This window comes from Nerophis lumbriciformis, linkage group LG11 (assembly GCF_033978685.3).
Source record: "Nerophis lumbriciformis linkage group LG11, RoL_Nlum_v2.1, whole genome shotgun sequence".
Taxonomy (NCBI): domain Eukaryota; kingdom Metazoa; phylum Chordata; class Actinopteri; order Syngnathiformes; family Syngnathidae; genus Nerophis; species Nerophis lumbriciformis.
In genome coordinates, this window is record NC_084558.2 from 31706652 (window position 1) to 31728258 (window position 21607).

Consider the following 21607-nt stretch of genomic DNA (forward strand, 5'->3'; position numbering starts at 1 on the left):
TGGAGTTGTTGTGTCAGGATGGCCACGGTTTTGGTGTTATTTGGTGTACTCAGGGGATGTTTTGTGCACAGGTTGGGGTCTTTTAGCTGGGCTGTGTTTGTACTTTATTTTATGTATTTATTTATTTATTTTTGTTCTGTATGACTGGTTTGAGTGGGCTTTCTTGGCCAAAGGGGTCATTGGGTGTTATTCTGGTTTTATGGGGTGTTTTTATTTGTGTGTTTGTCCGTGTTTGTCATCTTTTTGACGTTTTGGGGTGTTTTTTATTTGTTTGTTTTTTTAATGGATGTGGGGTTTGTGTCGGTGGCTTGGTTTTTTGGTGAGTGCTGTGGCACTGCATGGGTGTCTGGGGCCCCTAGTTTGCCTGAGTAGTCGAACAGGACAAAAAAAAGAATGAAGCTTCGCTTTGTTCAGTGTTACACGGAAATTATTTCCACCACAAAAAAAAAAAAAAAAGACGCTTGCACTAAGGTTCCTATTGTAGACCCATAAAGTTTAACTTCCTGTCATGACGTGTTGTGAATTTATAATAACTCCATTGGCCAGTTGGAATTTCCAAAGCGAGGTCTGGTTGTCTAGCTGAAGACTGCCAGACATTCACTATGGTCTGTTCAATATTAAAAGGTCCCAAAAAGTAATATTAATTATCCGTATACAGTACAGTCATGGAATTTTTTTTGTGGATTTACTCCCACATACTGAACATACTTCTGTTTTAATTAATGTTTATTGAGACAGTCAGTTAAAAATAAAATCATTTTAAACAACTCTGCTAGTTGTCCGTCATTTTACTGTAGTTGGCGCTTCTTGCCACAAGAGGCGGTAGAGCCTCACAAGCGCTGCTAATTGTCCTTTTACGTATGCGGAGAGGTCGCAGTGAAACGGGGGATATCTTAAGATCACAGCTATAATACTTTAAAGATAGTTATTTTTATTTTATTATATCATTATTATCTATTTATTTTTCTCCCCTTTTGTTATGTGTGGTTTTGTGCAAATACATATTTGATGTGTATACATACCAAGTCTGTAACCCAAGTACTCACCCTGAGGATACACACTCCAGTACAGTAGGTGGCGGTATGCACTTATAACGTTGGTTGCGACCAGCTATAAAATGAAGAAGAGAAAGAAGCAGCAGCAGTGAAACGGACCAGGAAAAGAAATACAACAAGAGCAGCGACATTTTTAAACCATGTTGTGTTCATAAGTTCACGCTCTTTTGAAAAGTAACACGCTAATTGCTTGTTAAGTTCTGGAGGACGAACGGACAGTTTTAACGGTTGCCACCGCTTTCGATTTGACAGCTAAAAGTTAAAATTAGCTGTGTCGACCAGAATGGACTCATGGCTTCGCTTCAACTCGCAGAGTCAAGCCAAGGAGAAAATGATTCGGTATTTATTCCACCAACATGTTTCTTTCACGTCACATTTGATAAATATACCATGCCGTGGTTCTCAAACTTTTTCCACCAAGTACCACTTCACACAACTCTTGGCTCTTCAAGGACCACCATCATGACCAATACTGTAGCCTAGTAGGCCTAAGTATTTTATTAAAAACATTTTTAAAGCATTTAATAGTTTTGGACAATGTACACTGTTTGAATAGCAACACTGTGTTTACACATAAAAAAAACAATTGTACAGCCTGTACTAGCACCACTGCTACCGTTAGGAACAATGTTTGAGAAGCTACAGCGTCTTACTTCATCCCAAACTTTTTAAAACACCATCCTTACTAGCACACTTAAATCTTTTTAGTGCATGGATGCATTCACACTCAGAAGTAAAAACATATATGCCACTTTTGCATGAATGTTGCGGTCAAAACGCTCATGATGAATGCGTTTCCAATCCGGCTTCAGAACTAACCACTCCTGACACATGTCTTCTCTATCTGACCGACCACATCAAACATGAGGTGGACGCGGGCAAATACTGCGGCATGGTCATGCTGGATCTTCAGAAGGCCTTTGACACCGTTGACCACGCTATATCCGATTGCTCAGAGCAATCAGATTTGACAAAACCTCATCGAGCTGGATGCAATCTTACTTGGAGGGGAGGGAACAGGTGGTAGAGGTGAACGGCACCGTGTCCCTCCCCCCTCTCAGTGAGCTGTGGAGTCCCCCAAGGCAGTATATTGGGGCCTTTACTGTTCCTAGTATACATAAACGACTTGTCATCGGCATGCGACTGAATTGTTCTTGTTTGCGGATGACTCGGCCCTGCTGGTATCAGACAAGGACAAGTCACAGGTGGAGAAAATCCTCAGTGCTGAACTCTGTAGAACTTGCACCTGGCTCGCTGACAACAAGCTATCCATACACTTAGGTAAAACAGAATCCATCCTGTTTGGGTCTCACATCAACCTTAAGAAAGTCAATGACTTCACGATAAAAGTGGGTGACATTGTTTTCACCAGGAAAGATGAGGTCACCTACCTAGGTTCCATTCTAGAGTCTAATCTTGCCTGTGATAAAATGGCAACCAAGGTAATCAAAAAGGTCAACCAACGAACGAGATTTCTCTATAGAATCTCCTCTCTGGTCAACAAAAGCACCATGAGGATTCTGGCGGGAACTCTCGTTCAACCCTTTTTCGATTACGCATGCACCTCCTGGTACCCTAGCACCTCCAAAACCCTCAAATCTAAACTCCAAAACATCCCAGAACAAGCTAGTCAGATTACTTCTAGACCTCCACCCCGATCACACCTCACTCCTACCCACTTCTCCAAAGTGGGATGGCTCAGGGTGGAGGACAGATTAAAACAACTTGCACTGAGCCTAGTCTATAAAATCCGCTACACCTCCCTGATACCGAAGTACATGTCAAACTACTTCCTTAACCTCCATAACCACAACACCAGGGGGAGCTCCACTAACCACGTTAAACCCAGATTCCGATCTAACAAAGGTCTTAACTCATTCTCTTTCTATGCCACATCAATGTGGAATGCGCTCCCAACAGGTATAAAAGAAAGGGCATCTCTATCCTCCTTCAAAAACACAATAAAAGTACACCTCAAGGCAACTTCAACCCTAAACTAACACCCTCCCCAGATTCTTAATAATCAAATGTAGATACTTTTCTTATGCCTTCTGATCTCTCTCTCTATGTCCACTACTTGCTGTACATATCCTACCAAGTCAGACCTACACTGTTTCAATATCCATTTCTCTGTTATCAGTCATCAACAATTGAGAACAACCAAACCTAACCCTCCACACCCCGAATTGTAAATAATGTAAATAATTCAATGTATACACCCTGATGATTATCTTGTGTAATGACTGTATTATGATGATAGTATATATCTGTATCATGAATCAATTTCAGTGGACCCTGACTTAAACAAGTTGAAAAACTTATTCGAGTGTTACCATTTAGTGGTCAATTGTACGGAATATGTACTTCACTGTGCAACCTACTAATAAAAGTCTCAATCAATCAATCAATCAAAAGTGTGTAAAGATGTGCGATTCATGAACGTATTTCAAAACTCGCAAGTTTTTTGTCACTGAATTGGGACTTCTTCGGTACTCGTTTCCAAGTGTGCTAAATCAAACCGTGAGATAAGTAAATTATGTATAAAATGAGGCTACATAAATTGTTATTCTAATTCAGTGATTCTTAAACTGTAGTGGTACGCTGAAGGGTCACCTGAATAAAGTAGTGTTATTTTCCTATAGTTAAACAGTGTTACTGTTCAAACAGTGTGTAATGGTAAAGTGGACAAAAATCTGCCTTGTTTTAATGAATATTAAGGTCTACTAGGCTACAGTATTTAAATGGTGGTACTTGGAGAGCCAAAATGTTTTCTGAGGTGGTACTTAGTAAAACAATAGATTGACAACCACTGTTCTAATTGAATGGGTAGAAAATGCTTCAATCAGGTGTAAAATCTGAGGTTTGTAGTTTTTGTGACGAGTATTGTGATTTCAGGGCGGCTCAGTATGCTTGCACACTGCTAGGATACACACTACACAAAGGTGGCGCTGCAGCTCAACTTGCCCAGACTGTGGGCCAGCTGGAAGCTCACTTGAGCCTGACGAGAAAGCGTAAGTGCGCTGAGTTTCCCCGTCACGCCGTGCGAGTTGCTGAACACTGCTTTGTGTGGTTGTAGTACTGCGTTTGGGGAACTCTGTGGAGGCCGTGGAAGCTGCGAAGAGGAGCGTCCACCTTTCCGACGGCGTGCTGAGGTTGTGCATCACCGTCAGCCACTTGAACAGAGCCATGTACTTTGCCTGTGACAACGTCCTGTGGGCCGGAAAGATGGGCGTCGTCTCCAAAGTGGACCAGCACAAGTGGAGCCAGAGATCTTTTAAGTAAGTAGAACATGAGCTCTACGCTACATAGTGTTCCTATCCTAGTATGTGAGACAGACTATATTCTTGCGTACGGCAGGTACTACTTGTTTGCGCTCATCCTCAACCTGACTCGAGACGTGTACGAGCTCCATCTTCTGATGGAGCGTGAAGCACGGCAGAGAGCAGCTAAATTTCCTCCATCGCGAGACCCTAGCCCCGACCTGTCCTCACCTGCAGTCGCAGCCTCCGTTGCCCTGCCATACCTGTTGACATGTTTGCACAGACGGCTCCACCTGCTGGCCACAGTACTGCACAACAACCCGCCGCTGCTGCTCGACCTCTTGAGGAACACGTGCGACATCTTCATCCCTCTGGACCGCCTGGGGATGTACCCTACTGGGAGGGGCTTTGTGGGCGTCTGTGGGCTGGCGTCCTCAGTCTTCTCCATCCTCACCATCCTGCATCCTTGGCTTAAACTCAAACCATGAAGTCAACACGAGAACTCTCCTGAGGTTTCTGGTTTTGGATCTAGACTCTTGTCCTCAGGAGCAAAGGTCACACTGCAAACAGAACTAACAGTTTTCGCTTCTTTTACCTATAAAATGTATGCACTGATTTTTATATGTAATGCAGAAATTTAATGTACCTTCATTGTGTACCATGGACGTTTAATGTTCATTTACTCACAATATGGCAAATGTCGGATCATAATTCTTGTGCTTTTTACAGTTCCCCTGTATAAAGTGTGTCCAAAACGGCGACGGCATGTTTATCTGCATAATCATATTACATTAACAATTAAAGTATTAGATGTTGCAATAATGTACTTTGTAACCAATAAAGCTAAACGTCTTTGGTCAAATGTCATAGCATATATTGACTTAAATTGGATTGCTGTTACAAGTCTAAATTCTACAAAATGTATCCATTTAAATTTTCTGAATGCTTGGTGCAAAGTTTGGACACCTTACTGTTATAAAATGGATTTTGTCAGTAACATTTGAGCCTTGGTAGGTCTAACTGAAAGTATAACTTCCTTTTTCTGTGTATGTTTATATTGACTGGACCTAATTGCCATCTTTTTAAACCAAATGACTGATAAGAATATCATTAAAAACAGAAATTTATTTGAGAACAGATTCAAATAAAAAAAACATACAAATCCACAACTGTTACCAATTTTTGATGAAAAAACTGTGGTCATGCGTGTTGCATCCAGATTAGACCTCGGGTTCGTTTTAACTGTAAGAAGGGCAGATAGTTCAATGTAGGAAGCACAAAGACTTACATTTTTCTCTATGCTTACCTTTCTTGTCAATCCTGGGTCTCCATGCTGTCATCTTCTCCATCTCCTGCCTCCTCCAGAACTTCATCATCCTCCTTCTTCTCTGGGGGTTTCTCATAGGCCTTTTCTGACGGGTTGACGATGATACCGTCCCATGTGGACATTTCAGTTGTCAGATCTGCAACAATTTCAAATGGCTTCTTTATACAAGGCGCTATGGAGCAAAGATGTAAATGTTCCCAATGAGAGGAATGTCTTACAGCTTGCATCTCCTTCCAGGCCGAGGATCTTTCTGTAACCTCCGTGGGACAGAACCCTCACCAGTGTCTGAGCAGTGAAACACACCATGTCCTGCACACAACACACACATTTTGTATAGGGACGGATAACTGATATTTGTACTGGTAATTGGAAATACTTGTCGTACGGCAACTTAGACTTCAACAAACTCTTAATCGCCAAGAGAAATTCATTGATGACAATAGTTCAGTTACATAAAAAGAACACGCTGAAAAGCATACAAGAAAAAAATGGAGAAACCAGACAACCCTAAAATTTTATTTTTTGTAATATTTTTGCTCACATTCACCAAATAGTAATGAATGAACTGAATAGTGTAGTTACAACTCCCTCCAGTAGATAGCATCACAACCGCATATTCAGCATATATTCTGTGCAACAAGCAACTTTAACTGTTATTTACCAAGTGCTCCAGTGACTACTTTACAATTATGCTAATTAGCAGACTGTGGGAAACAACATATAACAATGATAGTACACACTATCGGGGAAAAAAAATCCCTGAGTTCCTCACCTGCTGTTCCAGAGTCATCACCGTGTGCACTCGGAAGTTTGCGCTCTCACATGGATCAGTGATTCCCACTGAGCCCGGCAGAAAAAGACCGGCGGCTAACATCTGCAGACAACGCCTTCAAAAGACACACAAATGTAAAACTTTTACACTGCATGCAAAACCACACAACATCAAAGGACCGTCCACGCAAAGGAGAGGTCAGCAGGAACTGACCTGTAGGCCATGTTGAGCGAAAGAGGCTGTCTGGATGGATTATTCATCACTGCAGAGTGACCCTGCAACACACACATAACACTTACGTGACTGTGTCTTTCAAAGGTTATGCCACAGTATTGCCAGTTAAAGGTACAGTTAAATATTGCTAAATACCATAAATGTTAATTTGTTTAATAATATAAATTTATTTGACATTTAACATTGAGATGATATTAACTGTGCTGTATATCTTGTCGTAGGTGTGTTGCCATTAAGATGGACATGGCAGTCTTGTCTTTTGTTGAGCCCTACAAAATAAGTGATTTTTGTTGAAAAAAGTTGAAAAGAAACCTGTTTTTTTCTCTCCTCTTGGGGCATATTTTTTGCCCCAAGTAGCTTCCGTCTGCCCCCATATTTCCTTTGTGTAAAACGCAAACCTAGCAAAACATGGTGAATGCAAACACAGGCAAGACGTTTGTTCAAAGAAAAGAGTGTCGTTTGTGGTTTAGATTTGAAGCAACATGCGTGGAACAAGTGACTGCACGCTGCAAAGTTTGTTTAAAAAAAAAAAAAAAAAAAAGACAACAAACTTAATCCAGCATCTCAAACCAAAGCCTCCAGTAGAGTGCAGGAAATGCAACTCTTTACTAAGCAAACAAGACCCCAACAACAAACAAACACCAGCTAAAAAGCAGGTTACTTCAGCAAAATAATTTTTCAAACTTTTTTTTTAACCAAGTACGACCTCAGAAAACACTCGTCTCTCCAAGTACCAGCATAGTAAACTATTTATTTACATTGTAAAGGACTGAGTCCTATGTTATGTTCCACATGTAGTTTATTCAATGTTTAAAATACATATTGTTTTCCCATGGCGTTGAAGGCAACATTGCAGCTTTCTCTGCCTATGTTTGTCTGTGTGCATGTGTTATGCCTTTTAAATGGCTGGGAGGCTGGAAAAGGGCGGAGGTAGGCGGAGAAAAATCGGTTCAGGTGTGCTGAGTGATAGAAATGAGTGAGTCAAATGGTTCTGCTTGTGTCCTATTTATTTTGGCGTCGACTACGGCCTACAGTATGGCGAGGCGATACGGATCAAAACTCATATCCCAATATATTTTGGCTAAATATCGATAAACAATATACATACTGTATGCTGATTTTTTCCCCGGAAAGTGAGTTTAGACAAAGTGAAACCTAAATATGTATGCATATAGTATATTACCTACCCCAAACAATTTTTTTTGTAATTTTCCAAAGTTTCATGCGTAAATGGATGCACATTAAAAATATTACCCTTGAAAATAAAATATCTTAAATAAATTGAAGTAACATTTTTATTTGTTATCTTCTTTAAAACATACCTTGAGCAATGCTTAAACCCTCTGCTATTCACAAAAATACAAAATAACAAAATTTTAAATAAAATGCCTGGTTTAAGAAGAATATTTTTAAACATCAGCAGCAACTTAAAAATGATTTAGTAACAAAAGCATCTTTTAGTTAAACATTTTTATAAGACGTAATTCTTCTTCCCTCTATGTTTTTAGCCAGGAAAACCAACCCAACAACAGCTTCTAGGATGCTGTGTGGCAGGTGATAATTTTGCTAAAGCAGCTAAACACATTTTCACCCATTTGTTCTGTCAGTGCTTCTTGTGCAAAGTAGCGGACACTTGGAAACTCATAAACGAGTAAATTATTTTCAGTAGTTTTTTTTATTTATAAATCAGCTTTTTTTTTTAACTCCTGGAACTAGGAACATATCTTTAGTAATGTGATGGGACATCGCTTTAGTAATAGCGCTCCACTTTTATTTGCATGTGGAACACAATAGGAAAAAGAAGCGAGCATTGATCTTTTTGAGTTTGTGGTGCTGCTGGGCTGTTTTAACATGCAGCTTCACGTACTCGAGTTTGTGTCAGATTTGAAGGTGGAGAAAATAGATTTGTTGTCTTTTACTGACTAGTTCCTTCCACGCTGATGTTTTTTTTCGTGTTTAAAGACTGAGTGAACCTGCGCGCGGAGATCTCGCCCCGCCCACCTCTGTGCATGGAGGAGGGCCTCAGCTCTCAGTGCAGACAGAGTGATCTTTGCGTTATCCGCGTCAAAACATCAAAGATTGCAGCGCAAATTCAATCTATATCAATATAAAAAAATATTATTTTTTAATTTGGAGCTTAAAATAAATATATTACCGTATATTAAAAATATTGATATAACGCCCTGTCCAATGCCTGCAATTATCGGATTGTAACGACGTCCATTGAAGGCTGATAATAAATGATAAATGATAAATGGGTTGTACTTGTATAGCGCTTTTCTACCTTCAAGGTACTCAAAGCGCTTTGACACTACTTCCACATTTACCCATTCACACACACATTCACACACTGATGGCGGGAGCTGCCATGCAAGGCGCTAACTAGCAGCCATCAGGAGCAAGGGTGAAGTGTCTTGCTCAGGACACAACGGACATGACGAGGTTGGTACTAGGTGGGGATTGAACAAGGGACCCTCGGGTTGCGCACGGCCACTCTCCCACTGCGCCACGCCGTCACAATGATAGACCTTTGATAACGGCTCGAGTCACATCATTTTTGGTGCACCACCTGATGTAGTCTGCGTACCACAGTTTGAGAATCACTGATTCACACAAGGTACTGTGTGCGATAAGAAATGAGCACAAGGCACAAATCACTAAAGCGGTTGCTCTGCACATTGCCAGGATGTGGTGCACATGCAATGAAAAAGCCTGCGTTTATACACTCACTAAAACCATAGCACTCTCAATAGTTTACTTTATTATCTATTTGCATACGATGTACAATACAACATTTTTATTTACGGAAGTATTTTATTCAAAACATAAGGTTTAATTACACACTATTGATTTGATTGATTATGTACTACTTATTGATTTTAGGTATCTATTTTATTAGTGTTTATTTGTGTGCAATGCTACATTTTTGTTTAACAAAGTATTTTATTCAAGAAAGAAGTTTTAAGTTTGCACATTATTAATCTCAATGTTGGAGATTATTGTTTATTTATATGCAATCTGCAATGCTATGTTTTTTTCCCCATAAGTATTTTATTTTAAACTGAATAATTGCCTCCCAGCGGAAGCTCTTAATTTAGTTCTTTAAAAAGGATTCCATAAATTAGACAATTCATATCTGGTCAAAAAAGAACATAGTACAAATGACAATTTTGCTAAGAGTAAGACGCAGTGTCATATCAAGCTACTAGTTTTCGAATAAATAAAAGAAAAACGTGTTTTGAATTATCTCAGTCTTTTGTGTTAATTTTTTTTAAATGAGGAAAATCGGAAAAAAAGGTCAATCGAATTTTTTGTGAAAAAAATTGGAGATTTATTTTTTAGGCCATAAGGCCCAGGCATAATTGTAAATGTAACTTGCACCTTAGTTTTAGTCCTGTTTACTAATTTTGGGGGTGACATATTCGCCATATAAAATGGCTAATGCTAATCAGTAGCACGTGTATGGCATATTCAATGTAAATTAGCATAGAGCTAATGCATTTTGAAAAGTAGAGCCTGACGTTTGAGCACTTTTTGTTGAAATGGAAAATTGCAATATTATCTCCAGAGGTTTCGCTACGAATACGCCGGTTTTCCCACAAAGTCCGCAACCGGAAGTGGCATAACGGGCAACAAAAGGCATCAAAGTCAGGTACCGTTTTTGGTTGCCACTTATCAAATACAGAATTCAGTACCCATTCCTCTATATAGTGAAACCCGCTTATGTCGATAACCCTTGGACTGGCTGGCTAACATAAGTGGTTGTACACAGAACTGAAATCTAAGCATTGCTCGCATTTGTCAGAAAACACAAAAATGAGTGATGAAAGATTTATCAACCTTTCTCAATATGTACCGCTAACATAATTTGGTTGAATGTTTTCACTACAACACGGTTTTTGAACACACACAAATCTTTGTTATGGCTAATCAAAATTATTTTTAAAAAGGGTGCAATTTTTTAGTTGCTGAAAGCAACTTAATACTGCCATGCTATTATTCTGACACTTATTTTGCACTGAACAGGAAGTGTCTTAGGCTGTTGGAACCATTCAAATTACCTTTTAAAAATAAATTTGAATTTTGAATGATAAAAGTTTATAGATGTGTATCAACATTGCAAGGGCTCCCTGCAGTACCTCTACACACCCATAGAAGTTGCCCTGTACAGTAACGACGACAAAGAAGTGTTATCATTAATAAGCAGACGAGTGGTCTCAGTGTCTCACCAACAAGTCTAGAATCCAAGGAGTGAGAGGTTCAAATCCAGGAAAGCGTAGCCTGAGGTCCTTGAGCAGGCGGATCAGGACCTTCACCCTGAATATCAGAATATTTGATTTGATATTTAGCTGATGCAATCTATTTGGATAAGAAGCTAAGTCTGATGAGATGAAGATTTTCCTTACGTGGACTGAGAAGCATTCTCCTCAAACCAGCGGGCATGGCGAATGGCAGCGAGGGCACTCTGCAGCACCTTGATGTTTACTACAGACAACAAAATCAAGTAGTTATCACATTATTTGATTTATCTGTATGCGTGTGTGTGTGTGTGCTTTTACAGTGAAGCTCGGGGTCCAGCTTGCGGAGGTTGGGAGGGACGGTGGTGATGAGGATCTTGACGGTGGCGTCCGCTGAGCTGATCTCAAAGCCTGTCTCATTGGTCAGCATGGACAGCACTGACACACATAATAATGTCAGGTAACAATGAGCACTAATGTGAGAATATCCACAGCATTTGTACTACCAACTGCATTAGACACCCAAATGTACAGGAAGTACACGCTGTGTACTTCTGTATGTATCTTAAGTCCCTCAGTGGTACCTTCAGTAGGGTCCTGGGTGCGAAGAGTCTCCACAACTTTGTTGCCCAGAGCAGCGACCGCCTCCACTAAAATACATGCAGTGACATACTTTTACTAATAATCATTTGGTTATGGTTTAAATTGATTTCAAACATGCTATACAAATGGGCGAAAATTTTACTGTAGTTTTAAAATTTGGATGGGGTTATTTTAAGAGCCAAATGCGATTAGGGGTTAAAATCCCTTTTCGCACATTTGCGAGTAAAATTGTCACACCGTACAGCACTGTTTTAAGTGGTGGGCCAGCGAGTGTCTGTTGTCAGAACGTTCGGAGCAGCATTTTGCCTTTCTCGAAGAAAAATGTCCGATGCTTGCATTGTCTTAAGCTGTTGGAACCATTCAAATCGCAAAAGGGATAGAAGTTTCTTCAGAGTTCCTCAAGGGGTAATCAATTAGGGCGAAAGAGTGCAAGATTTTACGAAAGACAATGAGAAAAGTGGCAGGTACTTCAGTCTAAGGGAGCAGATCGAGTCAAAGAACGCACAAATTTGGAGTGATCACTTCGTAAAATTATTTTATTTCTAAAAATATATTTGCAATGCCATAATATTTGTACCCATGTATTCATTGTGCGTGGCACATAATTAGCAAATATAGGTACAAAAGACAGAAATTCAAGATGATCTTTGAGTCACAGGCTGATATAAAATGCATTTATTATCATTATCAGTGAAGGTATGCACGGCACTTTGTTTTCTTATGCATCACTAGAACTGACAGTGTTAAGCAGTGTTTATGACTTGGATGGCATAATGGCAAGCCTCCTTTGGACACAATTTTCCCTTCATCCTTGCTGCACCCCCTAGAGAACAATATATTTTGGCTCATATGTAAAAACGCTACTGGAGGAAAGTGCTGCTGTCAACTACCAAACCAACTGAAATTAGAGGCAAAGAAAAACACTTACATGTGGGAAGAATCTTGAGGATTACAACCAAGTCAGCAACATTGTGTCCAGTTGTCATGGTACCCTTTTTGTAAGAGCCCACCTGACGCACCTCCTCGATTTGCTGAAAATACACACAATGTTGAAATGACAAATCTTAACTGCATAGTCAGGTGATTAGTGAATACATGCAGTTCCCAAACACTCATGCTGGGCCATTAATTGAATTTCCCGGGTGGAATTATTTGTTTTTCACATAAGTTTTTTTTAAAGATTTGGCATCAAATTGTGCTTCTTAACATACACACCAGAAACCCAGTTATAAAAGGCTGTTGCGCACAAAAAAAGTTACGCCAGCATAGGTGAAATGTGCATAAGTAACTTTTGCTGCAAACGCTGGTATTTGTATAAAAATAAATTACAGAATATGTGGAAAATGTTGCGTAATCCTAAGCGCTTTCAACCATGTGTTGAGCTAACAAAGTTTTTCAGACAAGAATCAGCGAAGCTCGAAAGTGTCACCACAAAATAAAGCTGATACTATTAAAAAATGGTAACATTTCACAACGATAAGTATTCCTCTAATTCTGGATGGATTGTATATGCATTTGTTAGAGCTTCAATATCAAAATATAGAACTGTATAAATGTAATTATATTGTAGCATTTATGTGGTGGGTTATTGAAGTATTGTTTTCCTAATTTTTAATTGAATGGTAACAATATCAAAATCTCATGGTACGATAGCATTGAGTATTAAAGGGAACTGCACTTTTTTATTTTATTTTGCCTATCATTCACAATCATAAAAGACATGACGAAGACGGATTTTTAACAAATATCCACTTACAGGTCCTCTATTTAACCCATAAAATTCAATAAATAACCCTTCAAACATCCACCAACAATACTTCATTTACATGTTCTGATATTAATATTAACCACGTATTAGTGATATTGTTATTTTAAGCGCTAATGCAGACGAACTATAGCGGCGCTGTGATCACAAGCCTGTGTACAATTTTGACATGATCAACTAGCGTCCTGGAAGTTTATTGTACATCATAAATTGTGCATCCCACCTCGACAGAAGCAGTCTGAGGACATATACCGACAAGTTGGTACACTTTGACAGCCATTTAAAACCCCAAAATGTCGAGAACGACAAAATGTTTCCTCCCGAGTCGCTGTTTTGGCTTAATGTTTGGGTCATTGTCATACTGACCCATCCACCACCCATTGTCAATGTTTTGGGTGAGGCCAGGAGATTCTCATACAAGATTCTACGGTACATGACCCCATTAATCAGCCATGCAGTGTGGCGTTAAACATTGCCTTTTTGCTGCTTCACGTGGGTGTCAACCGTTTTTGGTGGATGTAAATATTTTAATGATTACTACAGCAAAGTCATGCTTTCCCCCCACTAGTTGCCATAATTCATAGTACATTTGATGACCACAGACAAAATATACGGCCCAAAAAGTTCTCACCTAAATTAATGTGAGGTAAAAACTAGAACTTACCACTTCAAAATTTCCAGGGGCAACAATCAGGTTATCGATGACATTGTTGATCTTAGTCACAAGGGACAAGATGGAGGACTAAAATGCAGAAATAGACCATTAACATTTGCAACGTGAATACATTATAGAAAGTGATAGCGATTATTACGAGTTACCTTGCAAACAAGTGTGAGACAAACTTGTGCGGAAAATAGATTTTAGCCAGAGTCTTACAGCTAAACCTTGTGTAAATCAATTCAAGTACTTTTTAAGACAGCGTCAATTTGCCGTGCAATGAAGAAAAGCACAATAACAAACGTCACACACAAAACAGACACCAATGCATATCATAAGATAAAACAGTCTATTAGATAGCTCAAATGTTAAGAATTAATTAAACAATTCTATACATTGAGTCTATTAGATTGCTAAAATATCAGGAGTTAATAATATACCAGTGTGCAGCTTTTCAAACATGCTTGTTTCTTTTTGAAGAAGTTAGTTTTGTTGTTTTATCGTTTGTTATAGCAGGCACTAGGGATGTCCCGATCCAGGTTTTTGCACTTCCGATCCGATACAGATATTGTTTTTGCACTTCCGATCCGATACCGATACTGACCGATACTGGCCTATCCGAGTATGTATTAAAGTTTAAAGTTATTTAGCCTACTTAGTTGTCAGAATCATGTTGAAAAGGGTTTTAGTACTCTTGATAACAACTAGCCAGCTGAATTAGGGGAGTTTGAATTATACACAATGGTTGGTAACAAGAAACTGACCTGTTTATTCAAGGATAAACACAAAATAGACATTATATATATATATATATATATATATATATTATATATATTATACATGACAAACAGAAATGGCATCATTGAACTCGGGCTGGGCGATATGGCCTTTTTTTTAATATTGCAATATTTTAAGGCCATATCGCGATACACGATATATATCTCGATATTTTGCCTTAGCCTTGAATGAACACTTGATGCATATAATCACAGCAGTATGATGATTCTATGTGTCTACATTAAAACATTCTTCTTCATACTGCATTAATATATGCTACTTTTAAACTTTCATGCAGAGAAGGAAATCACAACTAAAGAAATCACTATTTTTTCCATACGGTGTTGATCTGGAAATGTCTGCCTCGGTATTTTGATGATGTGGACGTGTGGCACCGAATGGAGATAAGCGTCTCGAAAGACGTTACAATATTTGAACAATGATGACGAAAACTGTTTTCTCTGTCGTGTCCATGTGTCGAAAATTGTTATGCGCTTATTTTTTTATTTTATTTTGTGCGTGGCATTTATTTGCCGTGCGCAGAGGACGCTTGAGGCGCGCACCTTAAGAGGGAACGTTGCTCGCATGGCTGCGCTAGCATCACAGCTAACGTTAGCCATGCTGCTACCTCTCTGCTCGGGGAGGACGTATACGTATGTGACGTATGACGTGACAGTATGTGACGTATATCGTGACAGTATGTGACGTGTGTAAGAAGGTGCGCTTGCTGTCTGTGAGAGGGAGACAGGAAAGAGTGAGAAGAGCCTGTCGTGTAATGCCAGCAGCTAAAAGCAACTGCGTGAGAATCCACAGACCTGTGGATGTGTTGAAAGTGTGCTGGAAAATGCGGAACGGAAATTAGGGACCAGCAGAAAAGTGGATTGTATTACCGTATTTTCCGCACTATTAGCCGCACCTAAAAACCACAAATTTACTCAAAAGCTGACAGTGCGGCTTATAACCCGGTGCGCTTTATATATGGATTAATATTAAGATTCATTTTCATAAAGTTTCGGTCTCACAACTACGGTAAACAGCCGCCATCTTTTTTCCCCGTAGAAGAGGAAGTGCTTCTTCTTCTACGCAAGCAACCGCCAAGCACCCGCCCCCATAGAACAGGAAGCGCTTCTTCTTCTACTGTAAGCAACCACCCGCCCGCGTAGAAGAAGAAGAAGCGCGCGGATATTACGTTTCATTTCCTTTGCGTGTTTACATCTGTAAAGACCACAAAATGGCTCCTACTAAGCGACAGGGATCCGGTTCATGAAAAGACGCAATCTCTCCATCCGCACACGGACTACTATTTCACAGCAACTGCCTAAAGACTTTCAAGAAAAGCTGGCTACTTTCCGTGCATATTGTAAAAACAAGATAGCTGAAAAAAAGATCCGGCCAGAGAACATTATCAACATGGACGAGGTTCCACTGACTTTTGATATTCCTGTGAACCGCACTGTGGATACAACGGGAGCACGTACGGTGAATATTCGCACCACAGGGAATGAGAAGTCATCCTTCACTGTGGTTCTAGCTTGCCATGCTAATGGCCAGAAACTTCCACCCATGGTGATATTCAAAAGGAAGACCTTGCCAAAAGAGACCTTTCCAGCCGGCGTCATCATAAAAGCTAACTCGAAGGGATGGATGGATGAAGAAAAGATGAGCGAGTGGTTAAGGTAAGTTTACGCGAAGAGGCCGGGTGGCTTTTTTCACGCAGCTCCGTCCATGTTGATATACGACTCCATGCGCGCCCACATCACGCTGGTTTTTAATATATTATTAAAGTTTGACTGACCTATCTGACTGTTTTTTTGACATTCCTTTAGCGCAGTTAGATGCGGCTTATAACACGGGGCGGCTTATAGGTGGACAAAGTTTTGAAATATGCCGTTCATTGAAGGCGCGGCTTATAACCCAGGGCGCCTTATGGTGCGGAAAATACGGTATTTAAAATCGGTGCGTTGGAAAACACGGATCGGAGTTTTTTTTAACTGGATCTGGATCGGCATTTTCCCATGCCTTGCCGATACGCATTTTTTGGCAAATATCGGCGGCCGATCCGATCCAAATATCAGATCGGGACATCCCTAGCAGGCACTAACTGTCCTTTTTTACATAAAAATTGTATTTTGTATTTTTGGCACTTTGCCTGTCCTTACTTTTAAATGGACACAGGTTTAATGTTTTTTTATCTTTGTAACTGCCAAATAAACAGCATAGTTACAATATATATATATATAAATATTTATGAATGAATTAGTCATCTTTGTAGTAAGCACATGACTAATATCTCAAGCTGAATTATTCGACGGCTAGTTGACTATAAAAATAGTTGATAGTTGCAGTCGTAGCACTGACCTGCTCTGTAGATGTCGGGCTCAGATCTTGATTTCTCTTCAGCAGACATTCGCTGAACGAACTCTCGTCAGGCGCAGGCTTCACTCTCGGGAAGGCCATCTCACACTGAGAAAAAGAACGATTACTGTGTTTACATGCACTGAAATATATATAAATGTGCGATCACATATATTAAATGACATCTTTACTTTTCCACTTTGTGAGTTATTTATAATTATTGGAGTCTTTCTATTATGAAAGGTTATAAAATGAAACTGTGAAGGAGTGATCACTATACAGATGGTTGACAGCTGATGTTTTTTTAACCAATCAGTCAAAATGTTGATCTTATACTCCCCTTGACAACTATAAAGCACACCTACTTTGACAAAAGAAAGGAGAGCTATGTATGTGCAACATTTAAAGTGTTCTATTTACAAAGCAGCTCTCCTCTCAAACAGTGTGGTCAGATGCTATTTTGTGGTAATAGGTCATAAATTGAACAGTTTTCACACAGACTTAAAACAAATGTTATTTAAGCCATTACTATGTTAACTACGTACAATCAGGTGGTCAGCTAATTATTGACAAATACACATTTGTAGTTAATACAGGAGACATACTAAAAAGGGGAACTGCACTATTTTGGAATTTTGCCTTTAAAATCAGTCCTTATAGAGAGAAGTAGACATACAGTAGTTTTCGGACTATAAAGTGCACTTAAAACCCTTTCATTTTCTCAAAAATCGACAGTGCACTTTATAACCCGGTTTCACTCTGTAAAGCGCTTTGAGTCTCCAGAGAAAAGCGCTATATAAATATAACTCACTTCCCGAGCAAGCTACACCAACACTTTGATGTTTCGTTGAAAATATAGAACATTACTACACGCAGCGCTCAAAAATATGTCATAGAGTTTTAGTACGACTTTGGCAAGCTACGAAGCCACACTGCTTGATGGAAAGCGAAGCATTACGGCGACTATACTCAGACGTACGATGCTTCAACATACGGGTATTGTGGTGTGTGCATAAGGACCTCGAAATGGCACCTAATAAGTAATAATACAATGTTTTGTTTCGCCCCATAATGCAAAACCAACTTTTCATACCTATTGGTTCTTGCTGATGTGTATTTGGGATCTGCATGAGGCCTGAAAATGTGTGCGTATCCGCAATTGTAGCCAGTGCCATTGTCAATAAGCTCCCCTTTCTCTATCTTGTTGTTGTGGGGCATTCATCCTCCGCTGTTGCCATTTCTAATACAAAGTAGCGTACAGTCCTAACTCATATCTGTCTGTAAACTCGCTGTGGAACCGCTAAAAACTATCGGTATAACAAAGATGACAGGAAGAAGACGATGTAGAAGTGGAGTCACGTAAATAGGACCACCCGCAAAACGGAGCATCCTGAAGGGACGATCAGAAAGCTGCTTGAAGATGGTCTGTAAAACAATCTACTCTGCAACATTTTGATCAAAGAACCACTATTAGAAGAAAGTGTTTTAAATGTAGAAAAAAATAAAATCATATGAGCCCTTTAAATGCGCCTTATGTTACGGTGCATATGAAAATAGACCTGAATAGACCCGCTCACCGGCGGTGCACTTTACAATTCGGTGCGCCCTATTGTCCGAAAAATATGGTAAACGTACATAAAAGTAAGCTTGCAATGGAGTGAATGGAAGGCATGAAGTAATTCCGTCGATTCGGACCATAACACATACATTTTGCGATTTGAATATTAAGTAAATATGAGCGATAGTTTTATTATAAGTGCTAACGTTAAGGATCCATTTTTAACAGCCCATAGTCTCAGAGAAGTAACTTCCTTATGCTGCTGTATTGACATGAGCTGGTGAGCTGCTTTCGCCTCAAATCTCTTGAAAGTTTATTTCAGATTATAAATCATGCCCCCAATGATAGTAGAAGGATGTGATCTGGAGCTTAACTGAGAAGCTGATACACTGACAGCCAACTAGACCCAAAGATGGTGAAAAAGACCTGAAAAGACGCTTTGTTCCACCCCCTTTTTTCTTCGCGAGGATTATGGGTCATTCTTCATCTAAATGGGAACATTCCAACATCCTAGTTGGATTGTTCACCCACTAATAGAAAACGTGAGTTGGGCTTAGACTGTCGTGAGACGGGTTAGTTTTACCCGACTGATGTGTTGATGCAATGGTAATCTTGCTCACTTACTGAACAATGCCCGCAGTAATCGCTTTTTCTTCGCGAGGATTATGAGTCATTCTTCATCGATATAGGAATATATCAACATAACAGTTGGACTGTTTACCCACTAATAGAGAACGTGAGCTGGGCTTAGACCATCGTGAGACGGGTTAGTTTTACCCCACTGATGATGGTTTTTTGCAATAGTAATCTTGCTCTGCTACATATAAAACATCGACCCAGATTCAGGTCGTCTGCAAGTCATTTAGCACTGGGTAGCATTTACTTGTTCAGTAAATTATGTTTAATTATGTTTGCTGGCTCTCATGATGTCACCAGTGAGTAGTAATCAGTGATGTTGAAGGAAAAGGGTAGTATTGTGATGAGTTTAAAATTAATGTGCGGCCATATGCTTAAAATTAAAAAAAATACAAATACTACTACATATTATTAGAATGTACCTGTTGTACACACATTATGAATATAAAACCTTTATGGAGGTGTTTGGATGTTTAAGCGCCTTATAGACAGAATAGAGTGACTCCCAGAGGCCCATTGTAAGCGGACATTTGCTCGCATTTATTTACTATTTAGAATGCATAAACAAAAGAAAAACGTGTGCTTGTTTTGCATAAGGATTGTGAATGAAAAAAGGCAGTTCCCCTTTAAATAATAGACTAGACTTCCTTTTTAAGGTCATTCAAATTTGAACTTTACAGTACAGAAAACTAAATTTCGTTGCATTAGCTCATGGTAGTGCAGGATAAAAAATCAATACGGTGCATATATATTGTAGTAATATTGGATAAGGGCTGCAATCAAAAAAAATCTCACATCAGACAAGCAAATGCAAAATGCAGAGCAGCACAAAACACGTTTACTCACCACATAAAAATCGAATGGGATATGTGGAACAAATGCGCGATACCTAAACAGGAATAAAAAGCAATTCACAGTTTTACCATGCCTTCTGTTATGATACAAACACAAAATATATCAACATTTTAGTGTATTGTTTTAAAATTTTAAATGATAAATAACAATATTAATACTTAATGATGACATCGTTATAATTAATACAAAAGGTAGGACAATAAGGATTTTAGAGCAAGCAGCCATGTGGTTCAACTCACTGGAGCATTCCTCCCCGGGACCCATAGCGGCCTCCTCGACCCCTGCCGCGGTCTCCTCTGAAGAAAAAAAACACAAGAACATCGACATTGTTCAGAATAAAGATTTTAATATTCCACACATATTTATTCATTCATTTAAAAAAACTAGCTAACAAGGTAACACACACGCCAACATGTTAACGTTAGTTTCGTTTCCACACGACGGATCGAAGCATTTAGATTAAGATACATTTGTATTGTTTAGCTAGAAAAGGAAAAATTATAACCATCCTTTTCAAAAATGATAAATTAGCTTTGGGCTAGGCCAGCTACCGCGCCATCTCGGTGGCACTCGGAGGAAGAGAACAATAGAATCTTCATAGAGAGATAACACTTTCCTCGTACACAACCAGCAACTAGATACATGTAACTTCAATTTTCCATATTATATATTTTACTTACCTCATTGCGTACGACGTTTTGGTAACGAAAGAAAAACGGCACAGGAGAATTAATAAGCGTCCTCAAAAGCGCTGCTGCGTTTTCCTTCTGCTTCCTGTTCTGGTGGACGTTGTAAAGTAGACGGTGGTGTCTTCACTACTGCCACTGCCTGGTTCGGGGTGGTACTACACAACTGCAATCGTGTACTGTAATTTATTTTTAAGAAAACCATAGACGTTACGTCATATAGGTAGACCGGAACTACCATGGTAAGTCAAAAATATGAGATAAAACAATCGAAAAGGCATCATTTCATTTTATTATTATTTTCCCCCCAAAACCTTTATTAATTGTATTCAACATTTACATACAATCAAAGAAATAAGATAATCAAAACAAGTACAGAAACAGTACAAAAACCAGTACAAAACAGCGCCAAGGGGTTGTAAACTCAATAAAGCAACTAAGGAGGAATGCAATATATATATATATGTGTGTGTATATATATATATATATATATATATATATATATATATATATATATATATATATATATATATATATATATATATATATATGTGTGTGTGTAAAGCCATAGACTCACACAAGTTCCGTAAATAATTCAAATTTGGAGCACAGCATCACAGTTTTCACAGTTTTTTGGTTGTTAGAGGTAGAGAGCGTTGTAAAGTAAATTTCTAATTCTTTTTTAAGGGCACAAAAAACAGGTTGGGTATTGAGAAACTCAATTTATGAATATAAAACTAATAGTAGTATAATGAGGTTGCAAAGGTAAAATTCATTTTCAAATGTTTTCTCATACTCTGTACATCTAAATAGCACATCTTTGAACAA

General features: G+C 39.0%; 2 protein-coding genes across 2 annotated transcripts; one reads left to right on the forward strand and one right to left on the reverse strand.

The window, feature by feature from the left end:
• Positions 1-1087: 1087 nt before the first annotated feature.
• pex11b (peroxisomal biogenesis factor 11 beta) lies at positions 1088-5484 on the forward strand. Its single transcript, XM_061966801.2, has 4 exons — positions 1088-1394; positions 3951-4066; positions 4132-4333; positions 4413-5484. The coding sequence occupies exons 1-4, from the start codon at positions 1339-1341 to the stop codon at positions 4801-4803; spliced, it is 765 nt and encodes a 254-aa protein (XP_061822785.1). The 5' UTR covers positions 1088-1338; the 3' UTR covers positions 4804-5484.
• On the reverse strand, positions 5421-20923 carry ilf2 (interleukin enhancer binding factor 2). Its single transcript, XM_061966800.1, has 15 exons — positions 20774-20923; positions 20333-20389; positions 20085-20127; positions 17048-17152; positions 13919-13996; positions 12418-12520; positions 11471-11536; positions 11208-11324; positions 11055-11133; positions 10878-10965; positions 6628-6689; positions 6415-6529; positions 5861-5951; positions 5622-5778; positions 5421-5557 (listed from the first exon to the last, which is right to left on the reverse strand). The coding sequence occupies exons 1-14, from the start codon at positions 20776-20778 to the stop codon at positions 5630-5632; spliced, it is 1158 nt and encodes a 385-aa protein (XP_061822784.1). The 5' UTR covers positions 20779-20923; the 3' UTR covers positions 5421-5557; positions 5622-5629.
• Positions 20924-21607: the final 684 nt, after the last annotated feature.

Bases quoted from the DNA above. Each gene is read 5' to 3' on its own strand.
- pex11b (XM_061966801.2), top strand. From the start codon at position 1,339: ATGGACTCATGGCTTCGCTTCAACTCGCAGAGTCAAGCCAAGGAGAAA. The intron at 1,395-3,950 runs GTATTTATTCCA...TTGTGATTTCAG, and splicing joins GCCAAGGAGAAAATGATTCG to GGCGGCTCAGTATGCTTGCA. The intron at 4,067-4,131 runs GTAAGTGCGCTG...GTGTGGTTGTAG, and splicing joins CTTGAGCCTGACGAGAAAGC to TACTGCGTTTGGGGAACTCT.
- ilf2 (XM_061966800.1), bottom strand. The intron at 12,521-13,918 runs GTAAGTTCTAGT...GTGTATTTTCAG, and splicing joins CCCCTGGAAATTTTGAAGTG to CAAATCGAGGAGGTGCGTCA. The intron at 5,952-6,414 runs GTGAGGAACTCA...TGTTGTGTGCAG, and splicing joins TGATGACTCTGGAACAGCAG to GACATGGTGTGTTTCACTGC.